Genomic DNA, 25,521 nt, shown 5'->3' with positions numbered 1-25,521 from the left:
TTTATGTATTTTTTTATATATATTTTTGTCTTTGCAGGTAGAGTATATGCCTTCAAGTTAGTGTTGACTCCTGGCAACTAGGCAAGATTGCCTTGTTTCTAGGGCTGAAGGAGAATGACTGGCCTAAGGTCACCTGGCTGGCTTCCTGCCTAAGGCAGGGCTATAACTCAGGGTTTCCCCTTTTCTTAAACACTACTCCAACGTGCTTCAGTTTGTGTATTTACAGAATCTTTAGCTGTTAAATACAAATTAACGAACTGAATTCCACACAGGAATGACAAAGCCCTTTTTGGAAATAGTTGGTCCTCTATCGCCATCTGTTGGTAGGAGAAGTAGAAACAGTCTGATAATACCTTTCCAGAGTACAGTAATACGTTGCATTAGGTTTTCCGGAATTACAGCTGTTTCATCAGATGTGTGTAAAATTTAAATTAATAGGGATGGGTTTTCCGGAATTACAGCTGATTTCATCAGATCTGTGTAAAATTTAAATTAAATGGGTCAGTGGGGGAAGGAAGGAAACGATTAGGTAGTAAATGAAGATTCATAGGATTAGATTACAAATATATTATCAATTAACAATTGCATTAAAAGTCATTCGGTTCAGACTTCCTGAGAGCCTGAAAGCTATTGACGTATTTGTTCATCACCTGCCCAATATCATCCTAACGGTGAAGTAATGCTATGGGCAGCTAAAATGTCTGCTCTAGTTGGAAAATAAAATTCATGGGGAACCTTTTATGAGAAATAAAATCCAAACTCCACAACTGAGCAACAGCACACACAAAATATGCAAACTTGTAACTCTTGTAGCATTTTGACAATTGGCAAACTATTTATTATTTATAGGACATTTTCCTTATGTTTGTTTTTAATATTAATTACCAGAAGCATTATTTCTTCCAATAGTTTCTTCCTTTTTGAATTAATGATATGTTAAAGCAGGGGTGTCAAACTCACGTTGTTATGATGGTGTCACATGACATATCATGACTTTTCTTCTTCGCTGAACCAGGTGTGGGCATGGACAGCGCGTGATGCATCCAGCCCATGGGCCGGGACTTTGACAGCCCTGTGTTAAAGACTAGCTAAGGAAACTTAACAACTTTTAAGTTTTTTCCCTTTAAGATGCAAAGGTGACATGACATTGATTAATGAACAGTCACTATTCCTGACTTTTGCTGGAAAAATAACAAACTTCCAAGTAATCCAAGATGTGAAATTCTGACAAAAAAAAACACTAGGCTTTCAAATGAAATAGCATACATTTACTTCCCAACTGTAATTGTTTCTTGCACTAAAAAAGAATGGAAGGAAGACAATCCCTTTTTCAACAGTGTCTCTTTAACAGTAGTGGGCCTTAGCAGTTGATCACTATCATCATCTCAAAAAGCTTCAGTTGGTGATTTGCACAGATCAAATTTTAATTGGATGGGAAACTTACAGGCTTCAAAATATTGCCGGAACTACAGCTTGCAGCCTTTGTCACCATTGGTTGTGTGGTCTGAGAATGCTGGGAGTCTGAAGGCTATAAATTCCCCAATGGGAGGGAGCAGCAAGCTGAGGCTTTTCTTCTGATAGATGTAAACATCTTCCCCAATGCCTGCTGGACCTGTCTGCCACTTTTCTAGGTTTACTGCTAGGCATATCTTTGCTAATTTGGAATTTATATCCTTAGATTTACTTTCTGCCTTTTTTTATAAGAATTCAGGGCCTTTTCCCTAGGCATTCTTCCCATTGCGCTTTTCTCTTGGAACAAATATGTAAGGTAGGCCAAGAGTCCATCTGGGAGCGTAGTGTCCAAGCAGGGGACTTGAATCCAGAACTCTTTAATCTAGAATTTAATTAAGTCACAATGGTTGTTTATATAGCACACTAACCTTTGTGATGTAATTTATTGAATTACCTAAGTTTGCTTAGTACTTAAACCCATTAAATATGCAATTACATTTTAGTCTAGAGTATTCAAATGCAAACAATGGTTATTTGCAAAGGATGTTACCTTAACCTAACTGTGTTCAAAATTGGGGGGGGGGGGAGCTCTTGAATGTTCATCCTCTTGTTGAATGTCACATCAGTTGGGAAGTGACTTATTCCAGAGAATGGCTGGTTTACATATAACATTACACCAATATGGGGTTTATACTGGCTCAACAAAATGTATGAATTAGATTCTATGGCTTAGTTAGCAAGTCATCGTGTAAAAGTCTGGCTTGATGTGGTTTCAGAAGGGAGAGGGGAAGGGACACACATCTTTGACACCTCATAGAAAAAGGTCCAAGGTTGTCCTTCAACATACAAACATCAGCATCTGAAGTTTTTGTTACCTTAGACTTCTGCCTTTTAGAAAACATGACATGCAGAAGTGTCACGTGAGAGAACCTTTTTTTTTTTTTAGGATTGACAGGTAGATTCTAAATTAAGAACAATTTCCCATGTAGCTTTTTATAAATTTTTGGACTTCTGCTTTTGTTGGCAGGCTTTTTATGATGATTTCTTCCCATTTTCATATCAAGTAACCTTGATCCCGATATCTCTCACGTGGTGTTTTTTTCCCCCTAAACCTACTTCAGGCACAAAATGGGTCCTGTAAGCCTTTCTGAGACATTTATGAAGCAATCCTGTCAACCTCACTAATGGTGTAAATCAAAAGACATCCGAACAAATATAAATTTCAGGGCTGTTGTGAACTGGGGCAAAAAGGAAGCTTGTGCAAAAGTGGTGAGAACAACAAGCCGACTTGAAGTTAGAAAGGTTGGTGGAATGATGCTCAGCTAAAACCATGGTTCTCGTTCTCATCTGCCTAGCTATATAGATGCTGAGATTAATATTAGTAAAGGGTCTAACTTTTATACTTTTTATTTTCATTTTGTGTCCCTCTCATTCCATGGGACTCGTGTTTTATACAGCCCCAATTTTAAACCTAGTGATTTGGGACTACTAAGTCATAGTGACTGCAATAGGATTTACTTCTGAATGGACATGCATAGACTGGTGATGTATGGTGATGCAAATGAATGGTTCAGAACAGAAGTTTGAATGGTTCGGAGAAGGGCGGGATATAAATGTAAATTTTTAAAAAAATATCTATCTTTAAAGGAGAATATTTGTAGCTCAGGGTTGAAATGAGGGGTCCTTGGTGCTCTCTGAGCTTGCTTGTTTTCTTGCAGAAGTTTCATTACTCTAACTAGGTAACATCATCAGTGCTAGTACTGATGATGTTACCTAGTTAGGATAATAAAATGTCTGCAAGAAAACAAGCAAGCTCAGAGAGCACCAAGGACCCCTTATTATCTCTTATTGGCTTGAATTAGAGGTTTGTTTTTCCTCAATGCATATCCTGAGATACGTTTTGCTTTTGATTCGGTGTAAAGAAGTGTTTGCAGTATGGCATTTTGTCTATGGTGATTTCTGTTCTTCTGGGAGCCATAGTCTCCAGTCCAAAATAGCTTGCCCCAATTCTTGCAGACCAGAAAAGGAATTAAGGGAGCTTGCTAAGCACATAGTGGATTTGTTATGTGTTAATAATGAGCCTGACTTTACAGCTGAGAAATAAGCCAGGCTTATCTGGAGGCACAAGCTCCAGAAGAGATGATGGAAGCTCAGAGTTTGTTCCAGCTTTTCACTGATGGATCATGATGTGGTTTGAATCGGGTTCAGAAAATGGAGGCCTCAATTTCAAAAATTAATTAAATTGTTGGTCAACAAATAAGGTATCAAAAGGGAAATTGATTTGTTAGAGTTAGAGAAAGAGAATGTTCACTCAGCAGGTAAGAAAACAAATACCTCTATAGGGTTTTTTAAATATAAATACATTTAAAAGAAGTCTCACCAAAATATTGTAAGTCGTTACATCTATCATAATGAGATATGAACAACAAAATGGGCTTTCATTCAAAATGAAAGGATTATATAAGAAATTCTATCCAAATTTTATTGAGAAATCCTGACTCAGGTTGTATCTAGACTTACATTTTGCAATTCAGCTTTCCATTCCATCTGCCTAATATTTTATTTATTTATTTATTTTTGTCACACAGTATATATAAACATGAGCATGAAATAACTATACAATATATAAGCATATATATAAGCATGAGTATGTAATAACTATATTAATTGGATATAATGAAAGGAAACAATAGGACAGGAACGGTAGGCATGCTGGTGCTCTTATGCACGCCCCTTACAGACTTCTTAGGAATAGGGTGAGGTCAATAGTAGATAGTTTTTGGTTGAAGCTTTGGGGATTTTGAGAAGAGACCACAGAGTCAGGTAGTGTATTCCAAGCATTAACAACTCTGTTACTGAAGTCATATTTTCTGCAATCAAGATTGGAGCGGTTAACATTAAGCTTAAATCTATTTTTTGCTCGTGTATTGTTGCAATTGAAGCTGAAGTAGTCTTTGACAGGAAGGACATTGTAATAGATGATTCTATGAGTTAAACTCAAGTCTAAACCATTTTATCACCATTAGCCTAAACTTGAAAGAAACCTGGACTCTGGTATAAAAGAATATATTTTGTCCTGAAGTGTTCTCACATTCTCTCTTTCTCTGTTTTCCTTTATGCTGGCAGCTCTATTTTAGTGTCGGTTAAACCATGACCAACGTGTCTTCAAGGAAAGACAGTGAGATCAAACGTGAAGGTTCCATCATGGGTTCCGGCCAGAAGGATGACAAGAGCAGCTTTAGTCCTGATCATTTACCACCTGTTGGCCAACATATACATAGATTCTCCTCTATCTCTTTGCCGCACAGCCCCAAGGAAGTTTGGAAAAAAGGCGGGCGTGTTTTCTCTATCCTGCTAGCCATCAACCTGATGCTACTAGCATGCACTCTTGTCAGTGGTGGGGCATTCAAAAATGTCAAACTGCATGACTATGATGCCTTTTTCATGCTCACCATTGTGATGCTGATTGGCATCATCTGGATGCTGTTCTATATCTTCAGTACCTCCAAGCGGCAGGCTGCCATCCCTTACAAAGACAATCACGCAGGCCCTATCTGGCTAAGAGGTAAGGAGACGCTGGTTAAAGCATACTTTTGATTTGATAAGAGGCAAAGCAAAGCACAGCCAATATTGTCATGCTGGAGGAGTGCTGGGTTTATCAGTGCATCAGTCCTACCCATGTTTGTTTAAAAAAAAATCTCAGTGGCTCCCATCACATTTATAAGATTCAAAATGTTAAATGCTTGTGAGTAAATGAGTACCCGGAAGGAAACTGTGAATCAAATTGATCACAGCTCTGGAGAGTTAGGCTCTAATTAGAGCTCACTAATGTTCAGGGAGCTCCTAAGCTAGGTCTTGGATCCACTTCAAGCTTGATTGTGTATAGCTAAGATACGATTAAATATGGTATTCTGGACAAGCATACAAGGAGTATGGATTGAAAATTATAGAAGTGAGCAGTCAACTCAGGTCTCTTGTCTGAGCAAAATGATAACAAGTCTATCATAAGTCTCTCAGGGCTCAGTGAAAAGTTGGAAATGGTGCTTACTTCTGGAATAAATTAGCCCTAAGGATTTGAAAGACTGCTGCTGCTCCTAAACATTATTTGTAGAAAAGAAGGTTTAACCCTAACATTGAAGTTGGACACCACACTTGCTCAAGGGAAGATTTATAGACTAATCAATCAATTTTACAAGTTTAGTAGTGCAATAAAATAGGGCTTGGGGTTTTGGCAGAATTGGGGCATCCCTTGTCTTCTTTCCTGGGATGAGGAAGATTTGTCCTGGCTGTGAGCTTCATAGAACTAAATTAAAGAGTTTGGCTTGTGTATTTATTATGGGAAGATAATGACATTTGTTTTCCAAAACAGGTGGCTTGGTCTTGTTTGCAATCCTCACATTGGTGATGGATATATTCAAGACAGGATACTTCAGTTACTACCAGTGCGTACCAGTCATCAAAATCATGTATCCAATTGTGCAGGCTGTGTTTGTAATTGTCCAGGTGAGTTTGTAACTGTTATATATTTAACCATATTTATATGCAATCAAATACTAATTGGTTGGGGGAGGCATAGAGCAGGGAGAAAATAAAAGCTAGATAAAGCTTGAATAGACTTTAAATGGTAGGAGGGTGCTATTCAGTTTAAGAGGTAGCTTGAATTGCAGTAATATTTTGTTCCTTAGAATAAGCATAGGAAAACAATTGGTTTGTGTGCACCAATATATATATGCGCTTCGGCAGCACATATACTAAAATTGGAACGATACAGAGAAGATTAGCATGGCCCTTGTGCAAGGATGACACGCAAATTGGTGAAGCGTTCCATATTTTTAGGGGCTTGCATAAGCGCACCAACGTGCCTACTGCCCCTGTCCTACTGTCCCCATTTATCTGTATCCATTTCCTGTATTCATAATCGTGTTTATATCTGTTAATATCTGTTAATTTATACATGCTTGACGAAATAAATAAATAAATATTTCAAGTATAATTAATAACTAACTAAATAAATAAATAAATAACTATTTCAAGTATAATTAAATGTCAGGCACAAACAATCAGACCCACATGTGCAGGATTTAAACTAGCTACTTTATTAGATTCTATCTATAATACAGAAATCTACCCAGTCTGGCAGCCTACTTCTGGGAACAATTAGATAAGGCTTCAAGGAACTTGGGGGGGAAGAGGAGGGGAGGGGCTTCAATCACAGCCCTTTTGCAGTTGCACAGTGACTCCAGGCTAGCTCCATGCTTAATCCCTCTTCCCTGCCAGACTGGTGCTTCCCAACATTAAATAATCTATAATCTGGTTGTGAGATGTGGTAGCTAATTAAAATGTAACAAATCTTGAAATATATCAAAAAGTCTGGGATCTATGTTGTAATTAGTAACAATAAGTGTTTTAGTATTTGGATAGCAAAATCTTGCAAAATGTGTTCCAATAAATCGAGGAAACTCTATCCTGGTCATGCCCAGGATAACAAGATGCTATAGAAAGCAAATTTAAAACTTGCATTTTTTTTTCTTTCCAGACTTATTTTCTGTGGGTCTCTGCCAAAGACTGTGTTCATGTACATTTGGATCTTACCAGGTAAGATCAAGATCATTCAACAATATGTCTTTCAATCTTGTTAAGCTGCAGGTGTCATTGACTGAATGAAAAATAGGATGGGTTTGGGCAGACAGAATCTCAGTGCATTATCTGTAGTAATATTAGCGATAATGTCCAACAAAGAAAGTAAAAGACCTTTTCCAAGGGTCATGTTGGATCTGGGAAGGATTTCTGGAGGACTTGTCTTTTTCACTTTTCTGAATTTTTTTCCATTGGGTAATATGATGTAAAAAGATTAAATATCACAGCTGGTGATAATTCTGAATAGAGTATTTTCTTGCTTTAGAGTAAAAGTGGGCAAACTTGGAGAGCCAAGTTTACCAAATTTGAGAGCCCCTAAATCCTTAATCCATGGGTGGGATACTCATTTCAAAACAGGATGGGCAGCAAATAAATTTCATTAATAAATAAAAATGAATAATAACACAGCCAGGATTTTCCTTTACATTTTGGTAGTGTCCTAGTTTTAACATGGTTTTTTAAAATTATATCAAACCTGCTTTATAGTTTAGTCTACTGTGTTCATTTAGTACAATGAACAATCACTTGCCAATTGCTACTCTGTAATATGACATGGTGCACAGAGTAATACGACAGGCCCTAAGGATGCTATATTAGCCAACCGAAAAGAATTTATATCAAAAGGAAGAAGCTTTTTGAGAAATATTTGCAAGCAGAAAAGTTAGACTCATTTTGGAATGTAATTAAATTACTAATATCCTTAAAGTATTTCAGTTAAGGTTGATCACTACTGTTTACTTGCTCTGTCTCCAGAGATGGGTTGGGTGTTTGGAATGAACAGAGCTTATTCATTAAACCAAAATTCTCCATTTTTCTATGATAGATGTGGACTGATGCTCATCTTAACCACCAATCTAGCAGTGTGGATGTCAGCTGTAACAGATGAATCAGTGCATAAGGCTGAATCAAAAAAACCAGATGGAAATATATCACACCGGATGGGTACGTTGACTGGGAAACATAAGAATTGTGATAAAATGAACCTAGAGGGCATTACTTTAAGGCAGAGGTCCACGATCTTTCTTCCTTGGCAACCAGGCCCAACGTGTGAGTGGCAGGAGTACCCGTGCACATCTCCATCCACAACTCCATCCACACAGCATGTGAGCACAATGGAACTTCACACGGGCATGCATGCTTGCTCACCACTGGCCCGCCACTCATGCGAGTGGAGCCTTGCATGCGTGTGCACATGCACACTTGCCCATCACTCGTGCAGCCCAGTTTCAACAGGCTGCAGCCTAGTAGTGGGCCGATGGTTGGGGACCCCTGCTTTATGGAAAACTGTCTTTCAGTGTTAGGAGGATTTGGTTGGGTTCTCTCTTCTCTTTCCTCGCATTGATCATTATCAAACAGGGACACAGTCTAACAGGTAACAAGTAACAGAGGCAGTAAATTAAAAAAAATAAAGGAATGTAGAGCTCAAACCCTTCGAGGCTTATCTCTTTCTCGATCCCAAATAAACACATATACAGGTAGTCCTTGACTTATGACCACAATTGAGCACAACGTTTCTATTGGTAAGTGAGACATTTGTTAAGTGGGTTTTGCCTCATTTTACAACCTTTCTTGCCGCAGTTGTTAAGTGAATCACCAGTGTTGCTAAGTTAGTAACAAAGTTGTAAAGTGAATCTGGCTTCCCCATTGATTTTGCTGGTCAGAAAGTTGCAAAAGAGGATCACATGACCCCAGGACAGTGCAACCATCATAAATGTGAACCTGTTGCCAAGTGTCCAAATTTTGATCACGTGACCATGGGGATGCTGCAAAGGTCATAAGTGTGAAAAATGGTCATAAGTCTCACATTTCAGTGCCATTGTAATTTTGAATGGTCATTAAATGAATTATTATAAGTGGAAGACTACCTGTCCTTTATTTGTTCATCTTTTTATAATTAGCCATATGGCTCCAGAGTGGGTGGCTAACATGTAAATAAATCCATTAAAGAATAAGATAAATATTATAAACCAATAAAAATATAATCAGCTGGCCCAAATATACTTCAAGTCTCCAGACAATCTATATTACTGTATTTAAACTGTAAATCCACTTTCCTAAAAAGCCAGATTTTTGTTGTTCTGGAGAGAGATGGGAATGTGTGGGTCATACAGATTATTGATGGGGCAGTTGCAGAAAAGATTTCCAGGTCCATTCCTCCTTGATCTATTAAAGAAAAAGAATGCAGGACATCTCTTCATGAGTTTATTGAACCAGGCAGATAGATAATCTCTATTTTGGTAAAAGAGATACTTGTGGGCGTAATGCATATCACAAGAATAATACATGAAGAAACATAGATCAGTGGCTATGAAGAAACATAGATGTGGCTTGGTGGGCATGGTGTGGCTTGGTGGGCGTGGCAGGGGAAGGATACTTCAAAATTTCCATTCCCACGCCATTCTGGGGCCAGTCAGAAGTGGCATTTGCCAGTTCTCTGAACTACAGTATTTTTTTGAGTATAAGATGCACCTTAGTTTTTGGGGAGGAAAGTAAGAAAAAAACTGATTGGCAGGTGGATCTGCCTCCTGGAATACCTCCAATCAGCTGCTCCAGAGGTGAATTTTAGCAACAGGTTCCTTGATTATGAGCTCTGTGCCTTGCTTTTTTTCTGACTCTGAAAGCGTCTGAAACAGCTTCAGAAAAAAAACCTCTGAAGCTCTGTTTGGGGGCTGCTTTTCTGAAGCTCTGTTCCTAATGCTTTTTTTCAGCCTCTATAACCTCCGTTTGAGAAGCTGGAAGGGGCTACATTCAGAGTATAAGACGCACCCAGATTTTCACCCTCTTTTTGGGGGGGAAAGGTGCGTCTTATACTCCGAAAAATACGGTACTCAAAATTTCCACTGCTGGTTCTCCGAACTGCTCAAAATTTCCACTACCTGTTCTCCAAAACCTGTCAGAACCTGCTGGATTTCATCCCTGGTTTAATCCCCCTTGAAGGAGAGGAGAGATTGAAAAGTAATTCAAAAATCTCCTTCGGTTGAATTTTGAAAGATCATAAGAGTTGGCTCTGAGAATAGTCCTCTTATTTCAGTACCATTCAAAATTTTTGATCAATGTCATTTTCAATCAAAAAAAATTAAAAACAAAACTTCCTGAGCTAATCTTGACCTGCTTTCCTTCTCTCTCTGCAGTTGATCTAAAAGAAGGCTTCTCTGACAACTGTGGTTGCAAAAGTAACATCTGCCAAATCTTCAAAAATGGTTACTTTTGGCTGTATCCTTTCAATATTGAGTACAGCCTGTTTGCTTCTGCCATGATCTATGTAATGTGGAAGAACGTTGGCCGCATCATGGACCACCATTCCAACCATATTCATCACCTCAAGTTTAAGCTTTTCAAGAGGACTTACTTTTTGGGTTTCATAATGGGACTCTTGATCATGGCATCTGGCATAGCAATCCTGATTGTGTATGAAATCAAGATCAATTCGAAAAACAAAGCTAACGTGAAGAATCAAGTGCTCACCATGTACTACACTTTCAATATTGTCTGCCTGAGCCTGATGTCGCTCGTCTCTGTGGGTGGCTCCATTGTTTACAGATTTGACAAGAGAGACATGGACCGTGAGAAGAATCCAACTAGAACACTTGATGTGGCCTTATTAATGGGTGCAGCCTTAGGACAATATGCCATTTCCTATTATTCTATTGTGGCCACTGTGGCCAGTTCACCAAGGGACACGATCAATGCCCTCAACTTGACCTATTCCTTGCTGATGATTGCCCAGCACACTTTCCAGAACATTTTCGTAATTGAAGGCCTCCATCGGCAGCCCTTAAAAGGGGAAAGCAAAGTGGACCATCAGGAGAAGGACATTTATGGTCTCACTTTTGTCAACTTAAATGCTGTATCACTTCGCATCCCTGAAAATGGAAACGCTTTATCAGCAACATCTCCAGGGCTAGCCATCCAGGCTCCTCATGAAATAACACGGTCCATCGGTGTCTCCAAGAAAGTGAGCTGGCGGAGGAGATTCTTAAAAGAAAGCTCATTATTCCTGCTCTTGTGTAATGTAATTGTAAGTAGGACCATTTTATTTGAGCCAAAATTGGATTAGTCAGCAAAAGTATGTAGATGAGTAGGATTCCTTTGTTCTTGTCAAATAGTAAAAGGTAGAGCTAGCTTCAATCCTGTTATTTCACCAAAACACCTTCACACTGAAACACAAAGCTTTGTGATCTTATTGAATTGTCTCAACTATAACTTCAACAAACATACACACACCCAATCTTTAGCAAACATGCCCAAGAGTTGCAGCCAAGTTAGTTAGGGATGTTGGGAGTAGTAGTGTAAAAAACGAAGGGAGGATAGACTAAGGAAAAACAAATTAGAAAATAGAAAAGACATGGAGCTGCTACCACTATTTCAGTTCTCTTTTTTTTCTTCTTCTTGGAAATGAAACATGGGACATTGTATTGTTTTCTTTACTATGCTTCACATCACTGGTAGATAACAAAGAGGAGAGGAAGAGAAGTATGAAATATATCATCTGATAGGTGATGCCTATATCCCAAAAAAAGGCCAAGGATCAGCTGAGCCATCCACTTCTTCCTGGCCTTCTTAAAAGTAGCATTCTAAAGAGAGTAGCAATTGCACATAACTTGACAACTATGTTATAGTAAATTAATATTCTCTAGATTCTGTTTAATGGTGTTCAGTTTCCCAGATTTTATATTAAGAGAAACTAGTTCTGAGTTTTGGTGGAAAGCGGAGTAAGTGCAAAGCCATCTCCCTCTCCTCCTCCAGATGTTTTTCAATTGTTTAAAAGCTGTACAAATAAATACAAATGTGGCACCTTTTTTAAAATAAAAGGAGCTGCACAAGCAGCAAGAGGAAAGGCAGGACTGAGTAATAAACAACAATTAGGTGTGTTGTTCTGCACACATTGCAAACGAAGGGAAAAGCTGAATTCGTCTTGTGAAAGGCTGCCTTGCAGTTCTTGATGCTTTTCATACATATTTGACTGCACCAAAGTAGTTTGAATAAATTACTGATTTTTACATTTTGTGCAGTTGTATTCCAACTTTTCTCTAGAGAACTCAAGACACGTTATAATGGATCATCCATCATTTTTATCCTGACAAGGCTGTAATACCCTTTCTGTGGTGGAAAAGGAAATGGAAATATACATCTAGCACTCATGAAAAATTCTGGGAAACTGGCATGAAGGAGGGGGGAGTAGATTGTGGCACTGCACAAGAAGATTTATGGGTCTTGTCCATTAGGCATAGATATTTGAGGTAAATCAAAATTAACAAAATTCTAGGGCAGTGTTCCTCAATCTTGCTGTTATTCTGAGCTACCCAGAGTTGCTCAAGAATTCAGTTCCCGGAATTCGGCAACCAGCAGTCTACACAATTTAAAGCCACCAAGATTGAGAAACGCTGTTCTAGGGTACTTCACACTCCTTTGGATCACTATCATTGCCTTAAGAATTCAGGGACGCAGAGGCATGTCAGTTAAATGTTTATATTTAGACGTCATAGTTTCTGATGCTCTTAAAATCAGACTGTCCTGTGTTTAATCTTGCATCGAGGTATCTCTTGCATCAAGAACTGTGCCTCGCTAGTCTCGTTCTTCCTTGTTTTTACTTTCTGACAGTGCTGTTACTTTTGTCTCTTTCCCGAACAGCTCTGGATTATGCCTGCATTTGGAGCCCGGCCGCAATTTGATAATACCACAGAGCTTGAATTCTATGGCTACCCCATGTGGGCTGCTATTGTGGACATCTGCTTACCCTTCGGCATCTTCTACCGCATGCATGCTGTTGCTAGCTTAACAGAAGTCTACGTCATGTCCTAATGGAGAAATGAAGAACTTTTTAGAAGAGACCACATTTCTCATACCACCCAGGATTTGAAAGCCTAAAGAGCTGCACTGAGGGGGTTGAAGTCCTTTGGGCGCCAGGCCCAATGGTTTGATGGGCATTATCACTGACAATAGCTGAAACAAAATCCCCCTTTTTTTTCTATTTAAATGACTCCTTTTCTTGATAATCATCTTCAGTTATTTTTTGTTTTCTATCAAAACAAATGCAGACATCAAGGACCCTGTATAGGCTTAGATTCACTCCTGGTCACTTTAAAGGACATTTTGACTTGAGTAGAGCTGTCTGAGGAGTCACACCTTGAAAGAAGAATTTTGTGAATGTTGAAGACTGTTAAAAGTAACTGTGCCTTTGTGTCATTTGGATGGCTTCATAAGATTCCTTCCTGACCCTTCAATTCCTTTTCCAGTGATGTATGAAGGCCTCAGGAATACAATCCTGTTAAAGCTCATACATGATAAGAAGAATCCTGGAGCCATTCTGGGTTTCGATGGGACTTCCTTGCTGTCCTGAATCAGGGCCTGACGACTGTATGAGTCCATCTAAAGGGTTATTCTGTCAGGAGCGTAATAAGAAATGTTAGTTTTTAACGATACTTTGATTTTTTTTAATGAGCCTATTTTTATAAAATGTACATATTTATTGATTCTCATTGTGATAATTAAAAGGGAAATGAAGCCCCAGAAAACCACCGTAAGGAAAACACTTCCCCGCATGCCCAAGCTTAATCCTCTAGCAGTGTTTAACTGGCAGCCTGCCAAAGGTGGTACTTCCTCCGCTGCTTCACCTCAGAGTTTGTAGCAAGGGGTATATTGTTCTCCTTCATATCCCATTGGAGGATCTCTTTTAGGATGATGATATGAAGTATCTACAACTCAGTTTAGAGCTAGATTAGTTAGATAGTGCTTCCTTAACAAAATCTTATACACAAACACACACATGCACCTTTTAGTATATACAGTAGTTCACATCTTAGGATAATGGTCATATAAATAATGCCAGGTCTTCTGCATTGACTTAAGATTATCATTGTGTTACTAAGCCCTCCTAGCATTAAAAAGAGAAATTGGCCATCAATGAGAACCTATGGAGTTTATTCCTTTATAATAACCTTACTTAATTTTGTTATCCCTTTACATGCATCAAACCTTATTTTCTGTCCCCTTCTATCTTCATGTTAAAAGTTTTGGACATGTTGCTGGAGCGATGGGAACTTTGGCAATCAGGTTGGAGAGGATAGCTTTAGAAAATCCTCTCTTTTTTTGGCCACTGTTGAGGCATCTCTCCTAGGCTTAAATTTGGATGTACCAGTAGAGCAGGTTCTGTGCATCTTTGTATTAAATTTAAAACATGTAGATTAATTTTTTATGACCATAAACCAGAACTGATAACAGGAGAAATTAATAGAATACATGTTTTCATTCCCAAAAAGTAAATAAATTTTGCTGGTCCTAATTTTCAAGATTAGAGTTCCCTATTCCAGCTTCAATAACAGATTATGAAGATCTTATTTGATTAATGTGGTGATTAATTGAACAGGACTAGAAGATTCTCCACAATGTTAGACTTTCTGAATTCAGTCTTTGACATGCACAGCAGGATAGTAGCACTATCTTTGACTTTATGCATATGTAAAGCCAATCTGGTGGAAAATCCCCCTTTGATACTGGATTGTATCTAGAAGTATTCTGACGCTTTTTAATGATGGCCCAAAACTGAGCTTATCTAATTCTTTCCAGTGTAAAAGGTAACAACTGTGCTAATGAGAGGAATTTTTGACATATTTCAATCTGTGGAAGAATTTAACTAGAGCTGTAGTTGATCATCATAATAGTTATTTAATTGCACTGTTTAAGAGTCCCATTTTTTTCTTATGAAATTGTATTTACAATGGAAAGAAATGTGATTTTGGAAAATGGCTTGAGTAAAGATGACAGGCTCCGCAGAAGTTAAAATATCTCAGATGATAGAATAAAAGGAAATTGTTCCACTTTGTCCTGCATATCTTATTTGCTTCTGAAATTTATTATTTTTCTGTTTCGTTAACCTGCTTTCAATAATTTTTTTTCCCACTGAGCAGCTTTGGAACCGTAGGAAAAATATCTGGCTGCAGTCAGCATGGCATAATGACAGGAGGTAGATATCAGAATAGGAAAGCCAAAAGAAAGGCAAAGGTAGTCCATTACACGGGTTTAGAATCAGGTTATTTACTTGTGTTACAATGTCTTGGTTTTCCTTCAAACACCCTGTTGAGGAACAGTCTTTGTGATCAACGGTGCTATTTCCACCATGGAGATTGGGAAAGGACTGATTTCAAAAATGAAACTAAACAATGAAAGACTTTATTGTGGTCATTAACCAGCACAGTCAGGGTGACATGGAATTCATGAATATATTTAAGTGCTTGCTATTTGATATCTCTCCGCAATTATTTCTGAATCTGTGAACTTATCATTTACAACAACTATAGCAACAACGTATTGCCTAAATCTAATAATCATATATGATAGGGGTCTCCAACCTTGGCAACTTGAAGCCTGGCGGACTTCAATACCCAGAATTCCCCAGCCAGCAAAGCTGACTAGGGGATTCTGGGAGTTGAAGTCTGCCAGGCTTAAAGTTGCCAAGGTTGGAGATCCTGATATATGAAGTAGGTTTAAGGTGTCCCTAGCTGTACTGGCATATTTTTTCCCTTGTCCAACACAGGTTGTGGCCATGGAGTTAATCTGTTGCACTTCATGAATCATCAATCCAGTGGCACAGTCAGGTGACTCCCAATAGGTACATAGGTACTTAGGGCTGGTGAGGACATTCTTCCTCCCCTCCAGTTCCTCAACCTTGTTTTCTAGCGGCTTTGGAGAATCCAGTCCTTTCCAACCATCTCCCCCTTCTCCTGCCTAGTCCCTGGGCCAAACGGTTCAAAAAACTGGATCAGAAAGGGCAAGAGTGGGGCTGCAAAATTAAGCAGAAGAAAGCCAATAGCTTTTAATACTTCATGAGTTGTTTGGGTTTCTTTTGAGCTTTTCTGGGTCAGTGCTGAACCCATGTCCAAAAGGAGCATATCAACTGATTGCATATGTTTTTGAACGCACCCTCATGAAACACTTGCACAGGGCAAGTTTAACCATCTGTCAAAACTAATTTCCTTTCCTCTCCATCCCACATTAACAAGAGTGATTGGTGAATTTTTTCTTACTGGTTGGTGATGTTGATGGGAACGAAACAAAATGAAACAAAGCTGGAGGAATCTACCAATTCTTTTTCTTAGTATACCATAAATAAAATAATAATAACAATAACAACAACAACAACAGAGTTGGAAGGGACCTTGGAGGTCTTCTAGTCCAACCCCCTGCCCAGGCAGGAAACCCTACACCATCTCAGACAGATGGTTATCCAACATTTTCTTAAAAATTTCCAGTGTTGGAGCATTCACAACTTCTGCAGGCAAGTTGTTCCACTTATTAATTGTTCTAACTGTCAGGAAATTTCTCCTTAGTTCTAAGTTGCATCTCTCCTTGATTAGTTTCCACCCATTGCTTCTTGTTCTACCCTCAGGTGCTTTGGAGAATAGTTTGACTCCCTCTTCTTTGTGGCAACCCCTGAGATATTGGAACACTGCTATCATGTCTCCCCTAGTCCTTCTTTTCATTAAACTAGACATACCCAGTTCCTGCAACCGTTCTTCATATGTTTTAGCCTCCAGTCCCCTAATCATCTTTGTTGCTCTTCTCTGCACTCTTTCTAGAGTCTCAACATCTTTTTTACATCGTGGCGACCAAAACTGAATGCAATATTCCAAGTGTGGCCTTACTAAGGCATTATAAAGTGGTATTAACACTTCACGTGATCTTGATTCTATCCCTCTGTTTATGCAGCCCAGAACTGTGTTGGCTTTTTTGGCAGCTGCTGCACACTGCTGGCTCATATCTAAATGGTTGTCCACTAGGACTCCAAGATCGCTCTCACAGTTACTACTATTGAGCAAGGTACCACATATCCGGTACCTGTACATTTTGTTTTTTGGCCTAAATGTAGAACCTTACTTTTTCACTGTTGAATTTCATTTTGTTAGATAGCCCAATGTTCAAGTCTGTCAAGATCTTTCTGTAACTTGAGCCTGGCGGATTTCAATACCCAGAATTCCCCAGCCAGCAAAGCTGACTAGGGATTCTGGGAGTTGAAGTCTGCCAGGCTTAAAGTTGCCAAGGTTGAGATCCTGATATATGAAGTAGGTTTAAGGTGTCCCTAGCTGTACTGGCATATTTTTTCCCTTGTCCAACACAGGTTGTGGCCATGGAGTTAATCTGTTGCACTTCATGAATCATCAATCCAGTGGCACAGTCAGGTGACTCCCAATAGGTACATAGGTACTTAGGGCTGGTGAGGACATTCTTCCTCCCCTCCAGTTCCTCAACCTTGTTTTCTAGCGGCTTTGGAGAATCCAGTCCTTTCCAACCATCTCCCCCTTCTCCTGCCTAGTCCCTGGGCCAAACGGTTCAAAAAACTGGATCAGAAAGGGCAAGAGTGGGGCTGCAAAATTAAGCAGAAGAAAGCCAATAGCTTTTAATACTTCATGAGTTGTTTGGGTTTCTTTTGAGCTTTTCTGGGTCAGTGCTGAACCCATGTCCAAAAGGAGCATATCAACTGATTGCATATGTTTTTGAACGCACCCTCATGAAACACTTGCACAGGGCAAGTTTAACCATCTGTCAAAACTAATTTCCTTTCCTCTCCATCCCACATTAACAAGAGTGATTGGTGAATTTTTTCTTACTGGTTGGTGATGTTGATGGGAACGAAACAAAATGAAACAAAGCTGGAGGAATCTACCAATTCTTTTTCTTAGTATACCATAAATAAAATAATAATAACAATAACAACAACAACAGAGTTGGAAGGGACCTTGGAGGCCTTCTAGTCCAACCCCCTGCCCAGGCAGGAAACCCTACACCATCTCAGACAGATGGTTATCCAACATTTTCTTAAAAATTTCCAGTGTTGGAGCATTCACAACTTCTGCAGGCAAGTTGTTCCACTTATTAATTGTTCTAACTGTCAGGAAATTTCTCCTTAGTTCTAAGTTGCATCTCTCCTTGATTAGTTTCCACCCATTGCTTCTTGTTCTACCCTCAGGTGCTTTGGAGAATAGTTTGACTCCCTCTACTTTGTGGCAACCCCTGAGATATTGGAACACTGATATCATGTCTCCCCTAGTCCTTCTTTTCATTAAACTAGGCATACCGAGTTCTTGCAACCGTTCTTCATGTTTTAGCCTCCAGTCCCCTAATCATCTTTGTTGCTCTTCTCTGCACTCTTTCTAGAGTCTCAACATATTTTTTACATCGTGGCGACCAAAACTGAATGCAATATTCCAAATGTGGCCTTACTAAGGCATTATAAAGTGGTATTAATACTTCACATGATCTTGATTCTATCCCTCTGTTTATGCAGCCCAGAACTGTGTTGGCTTTTTTGGCAGCTACTGCACACTGCTGGCTCATATCTAAATAGTTGTCCACTAGACTCCAAGATCCCTCTCACAATTACTACTATTGAGCAAGGTACCACATATCTGGTACCTGTGCATTTTGGTTTTTTGGCCTAAATGTAGAACCTTACTTTTTTCACTGTTGAATTTCATTTTATTAGATAGCGCCCAATGTTCTAGTCTGTCAAGATCTTTCTGTATCTTGAGCCTATCTTCTGGAGTGTTAGCTATTCCTGCCAGCTTGGTGTCATCTGCAAATTTGATGAGTTCCCCATCTATCCCCTCGTCCAAGTAAAACAGAGCCTTGGGGTACTCCACTGCATACCTCCCTCCATGTGGATGTAGTTCCGTTGAGGACTACACGTTGAGTGCGGTTGGTCAGCCAGTTACGAATCCATCTGGTGGTGGTGCTGTCTAACCCACATTTTTCTACTTTATCTAGTAGTAGGTTATGCTCTACTTTATCAAATGCTTTACTGAAGTCCAAGTAAATTATATCGACAGCATTCCTCTGGTCCACTAATTTTGTCACTTTGTCAAATAATGCAATAAGATTAGTCTGGCATGATCTGTTTTTGACAAACCCAAGCTGGCTTTTGGTTATTACTTTGTTTGCTTCTAGGTGTTCTGTGATTCGTTGCTTGATTATCTTTTCCAGAATCTTCCCTGGTATTGAGGTTAGGCTGATAGGTCTGTAGTTTCCTGGATCTGTTTTTTTTTTCCTTTTTTGAAGATGGGAATTACCTCAACTCTTTTCCAGTCCTCTGGCAGTTCCCCTGTGCTCTAGGATCTTTGAAAGATATAGTTCAGTGGTTCTGAGATTTCGTCTGCCAGTTCCTTCAGAACCCTGGGGTCCTGGTGATTTGAACTCATCTAGGGTAGACAGATATTCACTTACCATTTTTTACCTATTTTAACTTGTGTTCCTAATCTGTTTTTTGTGGTGCTGTTTTTGATAGGCTGGATTGTTTTTTCCTTTTGTGTAAAGACAGATGCAAAAAATGAGTTAAGTAGATCTGCTTTCTCCCTGTTGCTTGTCACCTTCTTGCCACTTTCTCCCAGCAATGAGCCAATTGTTTCCTTGACTTTTTTCTTTTCTTTTTAACATGTTGCAAGAAGTTTTTTTTTTGTTTTTTTTACTTTTGTCGCTAGCCTTTGTTCATTGTGAGCTTAGCTTTCCTCACTTCATCTTTACAGGCTCAGGCTATTTGCTGATATTCTGCCTTAGTTATTTGCCCCTCTTTCCACTTTTTCTACTTGTCCTTTTTGTCTTTCAATTTGTCAGATATAAGGACCACTATAGCAAATTTTACACCAATCTTCTGCTGGTTCAAGGATTGGTAGGTAGCATTTTAATTCAGCATAATGACAAAGTTTTTTTTTAATCTATGCAGTAACATCTTTTTAGATTACAGATCTGACCACCTGTTAACAAGAAGTAATCATTTGTTAATAGTTGGATGTTATATTATTAACAAATTGTCCACTTTGATCAATACTATTAAATTTCAGTCATCGAAATTTAGCAAGCTATTTTCCACTTTGAGGTAGGGAATGTGAGATTGATAGTGAACTGCTTAAAATAAGATGTGTACAGATGAATTTCTCTACAGTCTTCTAAAGGCACAGCCAGACAGCCATCTTAAAGTGTTTCACATCAGTCAGAAATGTGAAGAAAGTAAAAAGTCCTTTGCCCTGATTGTCACATGTTATCCTGTCACTGTAATGAAGCCAACAACCAGGCCTGCCTCTGCTGTTTTAGTTTGAGGCAAGTTAAAGAAAGTGTTTGATCAATCCTTTTCCTCTTCTACCAAGTGGCATCTCTGAAGGAAAAATAATCCTTGTTCTCCCTAATGAGGAGTGAGATGGGATTGGATAAATCAGGGATGTCAAACTCGCGTCGTCATAGCGACGTCACGTGACATATTGGGACTTTTCCCCCCCTTCGCTAAACCCGGCAGGGGCATGGCCAGCGTGTGACGCATCCGGGCTGCAGGCTGCGAGTTTGACAGCCCCTGGGTAAATGTTGACGAGTTTAGCTTGTTTAACTACCAAGTTAAGATGTCCAACTAATTGGACAACTGATTGGAATCACATGTGCTCCAATTCTATGGCTGTCAAGCTATTTCCAAGCATGAGTCTAACACTCTCTTCGAAGAATATTAAACCCATGTTTTAAAATAATAGCCCAGCCAGCTAGCTGGCCACAGGTGCAAAAATGGGATGTGTAGTTAAGAAGGAAGGAGAAAGCACCAGCTTTAACAAATACTACCTGTACAAAGGAATGGCAGTGCTGGCAATAAGTCACATTCCACCCTCAGGGCTGCCATATTCACAAGGAGGCTGCAGACAGCCAGGAATCTAGAATGGAGGAGAGAAAATGGTGAGCCCTCCCCAAGTAATAAAATTGGGGCGGGATGGGGGGGGAAAACAATGGCCACTTGAAACTCCTTCTTAGCAGAAACAGTAAAGATCTTATCATGCACCCAGTGGTGACTGAACCAGGAACACTCAGCTGGCAGAGCCCAAGTTTCTCTCTCCCCGTTTCAGTGGAATTTTGTGCAGCACAGGATTGTACTTGAAAACCTGTCTGTAGAAGAAACCCACATGAAAACCTCAAAATGCTTTGGAAAGTGTCAGAGAGTGCATGGGCAGAGATCTCTAGGGAAGCCAGGTGTCTGGCCCAAACCAAAACCGTGATTCCCAACAACCACAAGGGAGAGATTGTGCCCGCCACATAACCCTAATAGATGCTGGCAGATCTTACTCCTAGTGGTAACGACCACATTACCAACTACATCACCAATGAAGCGTGTTGTGGCAAATACTGTATCGGGAGGACAGGGGAAACGCCTCTTTAAAAAAAATTTTTATTTATTTACATTTATATCCCGCCCTTCTCCGAAGACTCAGGGCGGCTTACAGTGTATAAGGCAATAGTCTCATTCTATTTGTATATTTACAAAGTCAACTTATTGCCCCCCCAACAATCTGGGTCCTCATTTTACCTACCTTATAAAGGATGGAAGGCTGAGTCAACCTCGGGCCGGGCTTGAACCTGCAGTAATTGCAGGCTACTGTGTTCTAATAACAGGCTCCTTACAGCCTGGGCTATTACGGCCCTTACTAAAATTGAATGGAAAAGATGTCTTTATGCTGCCTCAACTGTAAGTGGGGGAATGAGACAACGGCAGTGGTGGGATTCAGCCAGTTTGCACCACTTCGGGAAAACCGGTTGTTAACTTTCTGAGCAGTTTGACAAACTGGTTGTTGGAAGAAAACATTAGGGCAGAGAACCGGTTGTTAAATTACTTGAATCCCACCACTGGATAAAGGCAACATCAAGAGAGTGTGGCATGGAAACTGTTACCAGGTATCTTTATGCTAACGTTATGGAGATGTGAGAAAGAGCCCTAAATCTCTCGCTAAAGGTGGAAAAATGAAAAATCCTGTCTTTGTCATGTACACCGACTTTGCATCCTCACTCAACGCAGGAGGAATTCTGGCCATTTCCTTCAAATTCACGCATGACCACCAGTGTCAGAGTGATGCCAAGGCGGTTCAGCTGGCTCAGACAGCAAGTAATGAGTCTGGGTGGGGTAATGACAGGGCATTCAGGAAAAAGCAGGCAGGACTAAGCAGGCTCAAGGGAAATCATAGGGTAGGGAGACTGAACAGGTAGAATAGCACAAGAGAAGATGAAAGAAGACAGGCCATCTGAAAAATACAGGGAAGGAATCAATAAGGCGTTTCAAATAATCAGCTGCTTCCATGTGACCTTCAAATCTAAGGTCACACAACCTATTAATTTTAATTGGTCAAACTGAGTGGCAGACAAAGGAGAAAGGGGAGGCTTCAAACACTTTACAGTGGCGGCCCCCAAACTTTTGGGCACCAAGGACCAGATCCGTGGAGATTCTCAGTCATCCAGGTCATGGTTGTCCCAAAGGTGCTTTTTCAAGAGGAGAAAGGTTTTTCCATGGAAGTGGGGGGGGCATGGTTCTGCATGTTGCCTGCATCCCACGGATGGGGCTCCGCTTATTTACACGGCCCTGTTTCTGGCATGCCGCTGCCCAGTGCCAGTCCATGGACCGGGGGTTGAGGACCCTTGCTTTACAGTATTTAAGAATCTAATCCAAAGAAACACTTTCTGACTGAGAGCTTCTTAAGATGTGTTTTCTGCAGGATGAAGAGAGTTAGCCAAATCTACACAGCACTACCAAAGTTTCCTGAGTGGGAGGACACAGAGAAAAAGAGAGAGAAAGGTGGGGGAGCTGTACATTTCTTACATTTCCTACTCCCAGCCTAAGGAAGAAGGACCCCAATACCTATGTACAATATTTGGAAATATCAACCAGAAATTTTAAAGGAAAAGTGACTTGAATCTGTTCAAGGATAAATTCAATAGCAACAATTGAATTTATTTAGCAACTATTCCATCCATGCAACAAGGGTATGGGTGGAATACTATGCAGAATTTCTCTCAGGTTGCAACAACCCATCTCAGATTTGTTTTTTTATGAGCAAAACAGTCAAAAGCTGAAATGCCCAATCATAATTAAATTTTAGCAAGACATCATCAGGGCATAAACATGCCATCCTTGGTCTAGGAGTTGCAGGCAGCTCTGACTCTCTTATTAAAGCTAAATGTTTCCCTATTAGTGTCTGACTCTAGGGCACAGGTCTCATCTCTGTTTCTTGGCCAAGGGAGCCAGCATTGGCAAATTGTCTATGTACAATATTTGGAAATATCAACCAGAAATTTTAAAGGAAAAAGACAATTTTCATGGTCATGTGGCCAGCATTGCAATACACCAAAGTGTATACAACCATATATAATGATGTCTTCCCACTAAAATGGTATCTATTTTATTTTATTTTTTTTATTTTTTTTTTACTTTTATTTTTTTTATTTTTTTTATTATTTTTTTTTTGCAACAAACAAACAAAAAGAAAATACATTATTACACCCTTGTGCTATACATAAAAGGAAGATTTGGGTCTTCGGATATATCCTCATGATTGCCAAAATCCACGTTCTCGAGGTACAGGTACTGAAGCGTCCAATGTTCCAAGCGCAAAATCCACAAATGGTTTCCAAGTCTTCCAGAAAATATCTTCTTTATACACACCACTTCTAATTTTAATATCACATGTCATTTTATCATTTAAAGCTAATTTCCACATTTCAGAATTCCACTCTTCTATTCTAAAAATCACATCTAGTTTCCAATATCTAGCTATTATAATTCTACCTATTATAATCATAATTCTAATCAATTCTTTTTCATATTTTGTTAATTCTATTTCCTTAATTACCAACAATAATATAGTTTCCACTCTCAATATTATTACTTTCCCCATCATTTCAAATATCATTTTCTCCAATTGTTGCCACAACTTTTTAACCTTATCACAATTATACCACATATGTTCATAAATCCCCAATTCCATCTCACATCTCCAACATTTTTACTAGTTTTTATCCATTTGTGACAATCTTACTGGAGTCAAATACCATTTCCAAACAACTTTATAATTGTGCTCTTTAATCCTTATAGATAAAGTTCTCATAATTCTACTCTTCCAATTCACATTCCAATCTGATTCTGGTATTTCAATATTAAGATCTTTTTCCCAATTTGTCCTCATCACTCTTTGTAATTTTTCATCAGAATTTATAATCTTATAAACCCTACTAACGAGTCCCTTTAGCCCAATTTCATCTTTCATAATCCGAGATACTAAATATTCAAATTCAGTTTCACATCTATTTATCGAATAATTTTCCTTTAGTTTTTTTGTCCATTTTCTATCTGTATTTTTCAAACCAACTTAACCCTAATTTTTCAATAATTTCTTTATTCCTCCTTTCATTTCCCATAACTTTTATCCAATCTTTAATAATTTCTATATTTTCCTCTTTAATCACTTCATTACGTTTTATATTATTTTTAATCGGCCAAATTCCAGTTGTCTCCCCCAAAAAGATTATATCCGGAATTAAAATTTTAACAAATTTGTTCCACATTTTACTTAATCCCTTTAACCAATAACTTCTACTTACACATTTTAAATTTGCTTTATCTAAAAACCACCTTGATCCAAATTTCTATATCCTTAACTCTAAATCTCTCCAATAATTATCTTCACCTTTAAGTATTTTTACCACTATCCGGATACCATACGCACAGTAATAATTAAATAATTTGGGGATTCCTAATCCACCTTCCTTTTGATTTTGATACCACATTTTCTTCACTAATCTGGGTCTTTTGCCACCATTGCAAAATTTATCCAGTTTTTTCTGATATCCTTCAATATCTTTCTCTGTCAGATTTAGTGGTAGCATCTCGAATAAAAAGTTGAACTTGGGCAGCAACATCATCTTACACATTGCAATTCTACCAAACCAAGACAACTTTAAAATTTTATATTTATCTATCTTCTTCTCAATTTCGTTAATCACCACATCATAATTAAGTTTTTCAATTCTTTAACCTTAAGTGAAAGCACTATACCCAAATATTTCAATGTGTTTTAATCCTTATCCCAAATTGCTCTTGCATATTCTCAGACTCATTACCATTACTATCCATCAATAATTCTGACTTTGACCAATTTACTTTCAATCCTGTCATTTCTTCAAATTCTATCAAATGCTTATATATCTTTTCAAATCTTTCTCTACATTTTTCAAAATAATTAAAGTATCATCCATACAAATTTATCTTATACCCTTATATCCTTCTAATTCTTCATCTTTTCTATCATTTTGTCAATATTTCCATAGCCAATAAAAATAATGTTGGGGACAGGGACATCCTTGTCTCGTACCAGCTTCTAATTTTATCTCTTCAGTTAATATTCCATTCACCTTCACTCTTGCACTGCTCTTTTGGTACAATTTTGAAATAACATGTATAAACTTATTACCAAAGCCTAAAGCCTCCACAATTACTTTAATTGTTTCCCATTGTACAGAATCAAAAGCTTTAAAAATATCCAATGATACTATACCAATTTTATCACCATTATATTCAGCTACATCTATAATATTTAATACTCTTCTAACAATATCACTCATGTATCTACCCTTCACAAAGCCTACTTG

At 38.7% G+C, this 25,521-nt stretch overlaps 1 protein-coding gene and 1 non-coding gene across 2 annotated transcripts in view; both read left to right on the top strand.

The window, feature by feature from the left end:
- The window catches only part of OTOP2 (otopetrin 2), a 62,134-nt gene extending 47,216 nt beyond the window's left edge, over window positions 1-14,918 (top strand). The window contains exons 2-7 of the mRNA XM_058172894.1: window positions 4,579-5,017; window positions 5,822-5,955; window positions 6,989-7,047; window positions 7,913-8,031; window positions 10,221-11,107; window positions 12,721-14,918. Coding sequence (XP_058028877.1) covers window positions 4,603-5,017; window positions 5,822-5,955; window positions 6,989-7,047; window positions 7,913-8,031; window positions 10,221-11,107; window positions 12,721-12,891 — 1,785 coding nt within the window. The 5' untranslated portion in view covers window positions 4,579-4,602 and the 3' untranslated portion in view covers window positions 12,892-14,918. The remainder of the gene's footprint in view (window positions 1-4,578; window positions 5,018-5,821; window positions 5,956-6,988; window positions 7,048-7,912; window positions 8,032-10,220; window positions 11,108-12,720) is intronic.
- On the top strand, window positions 6,184-6,286 carry LOC131193753 (U6 spliceosomal RNA). The gene has a single exon (XR_009154011.1). It is a non-coding gene; the product is annotated as a U6 spliceosomal RNA (small nuclear RNA).
- Window positions 14,919-25,521: the final 10,603 nt, after the last annotated feature.

Source organism: Ahaetulla prasina, chromosome 2 (assembly GCF_028640845.1).
Source record: "Ahaetulla prasina isolate Xishuangbanna chromosome 2, ASM2864084v1, whole genome shotgun sequence".
Classification (NCBI taxonomy): Eukaryota; Metazoa; Chordata; class Lepidosauria; order Squamata; family Colubridae; genus Ahaetulla; species Ahaetulla prasina.
Note: the sequence above shows the minus strand (reverse complement) of the source record. Positions and strands in the feature narration are given on the sequence as shown.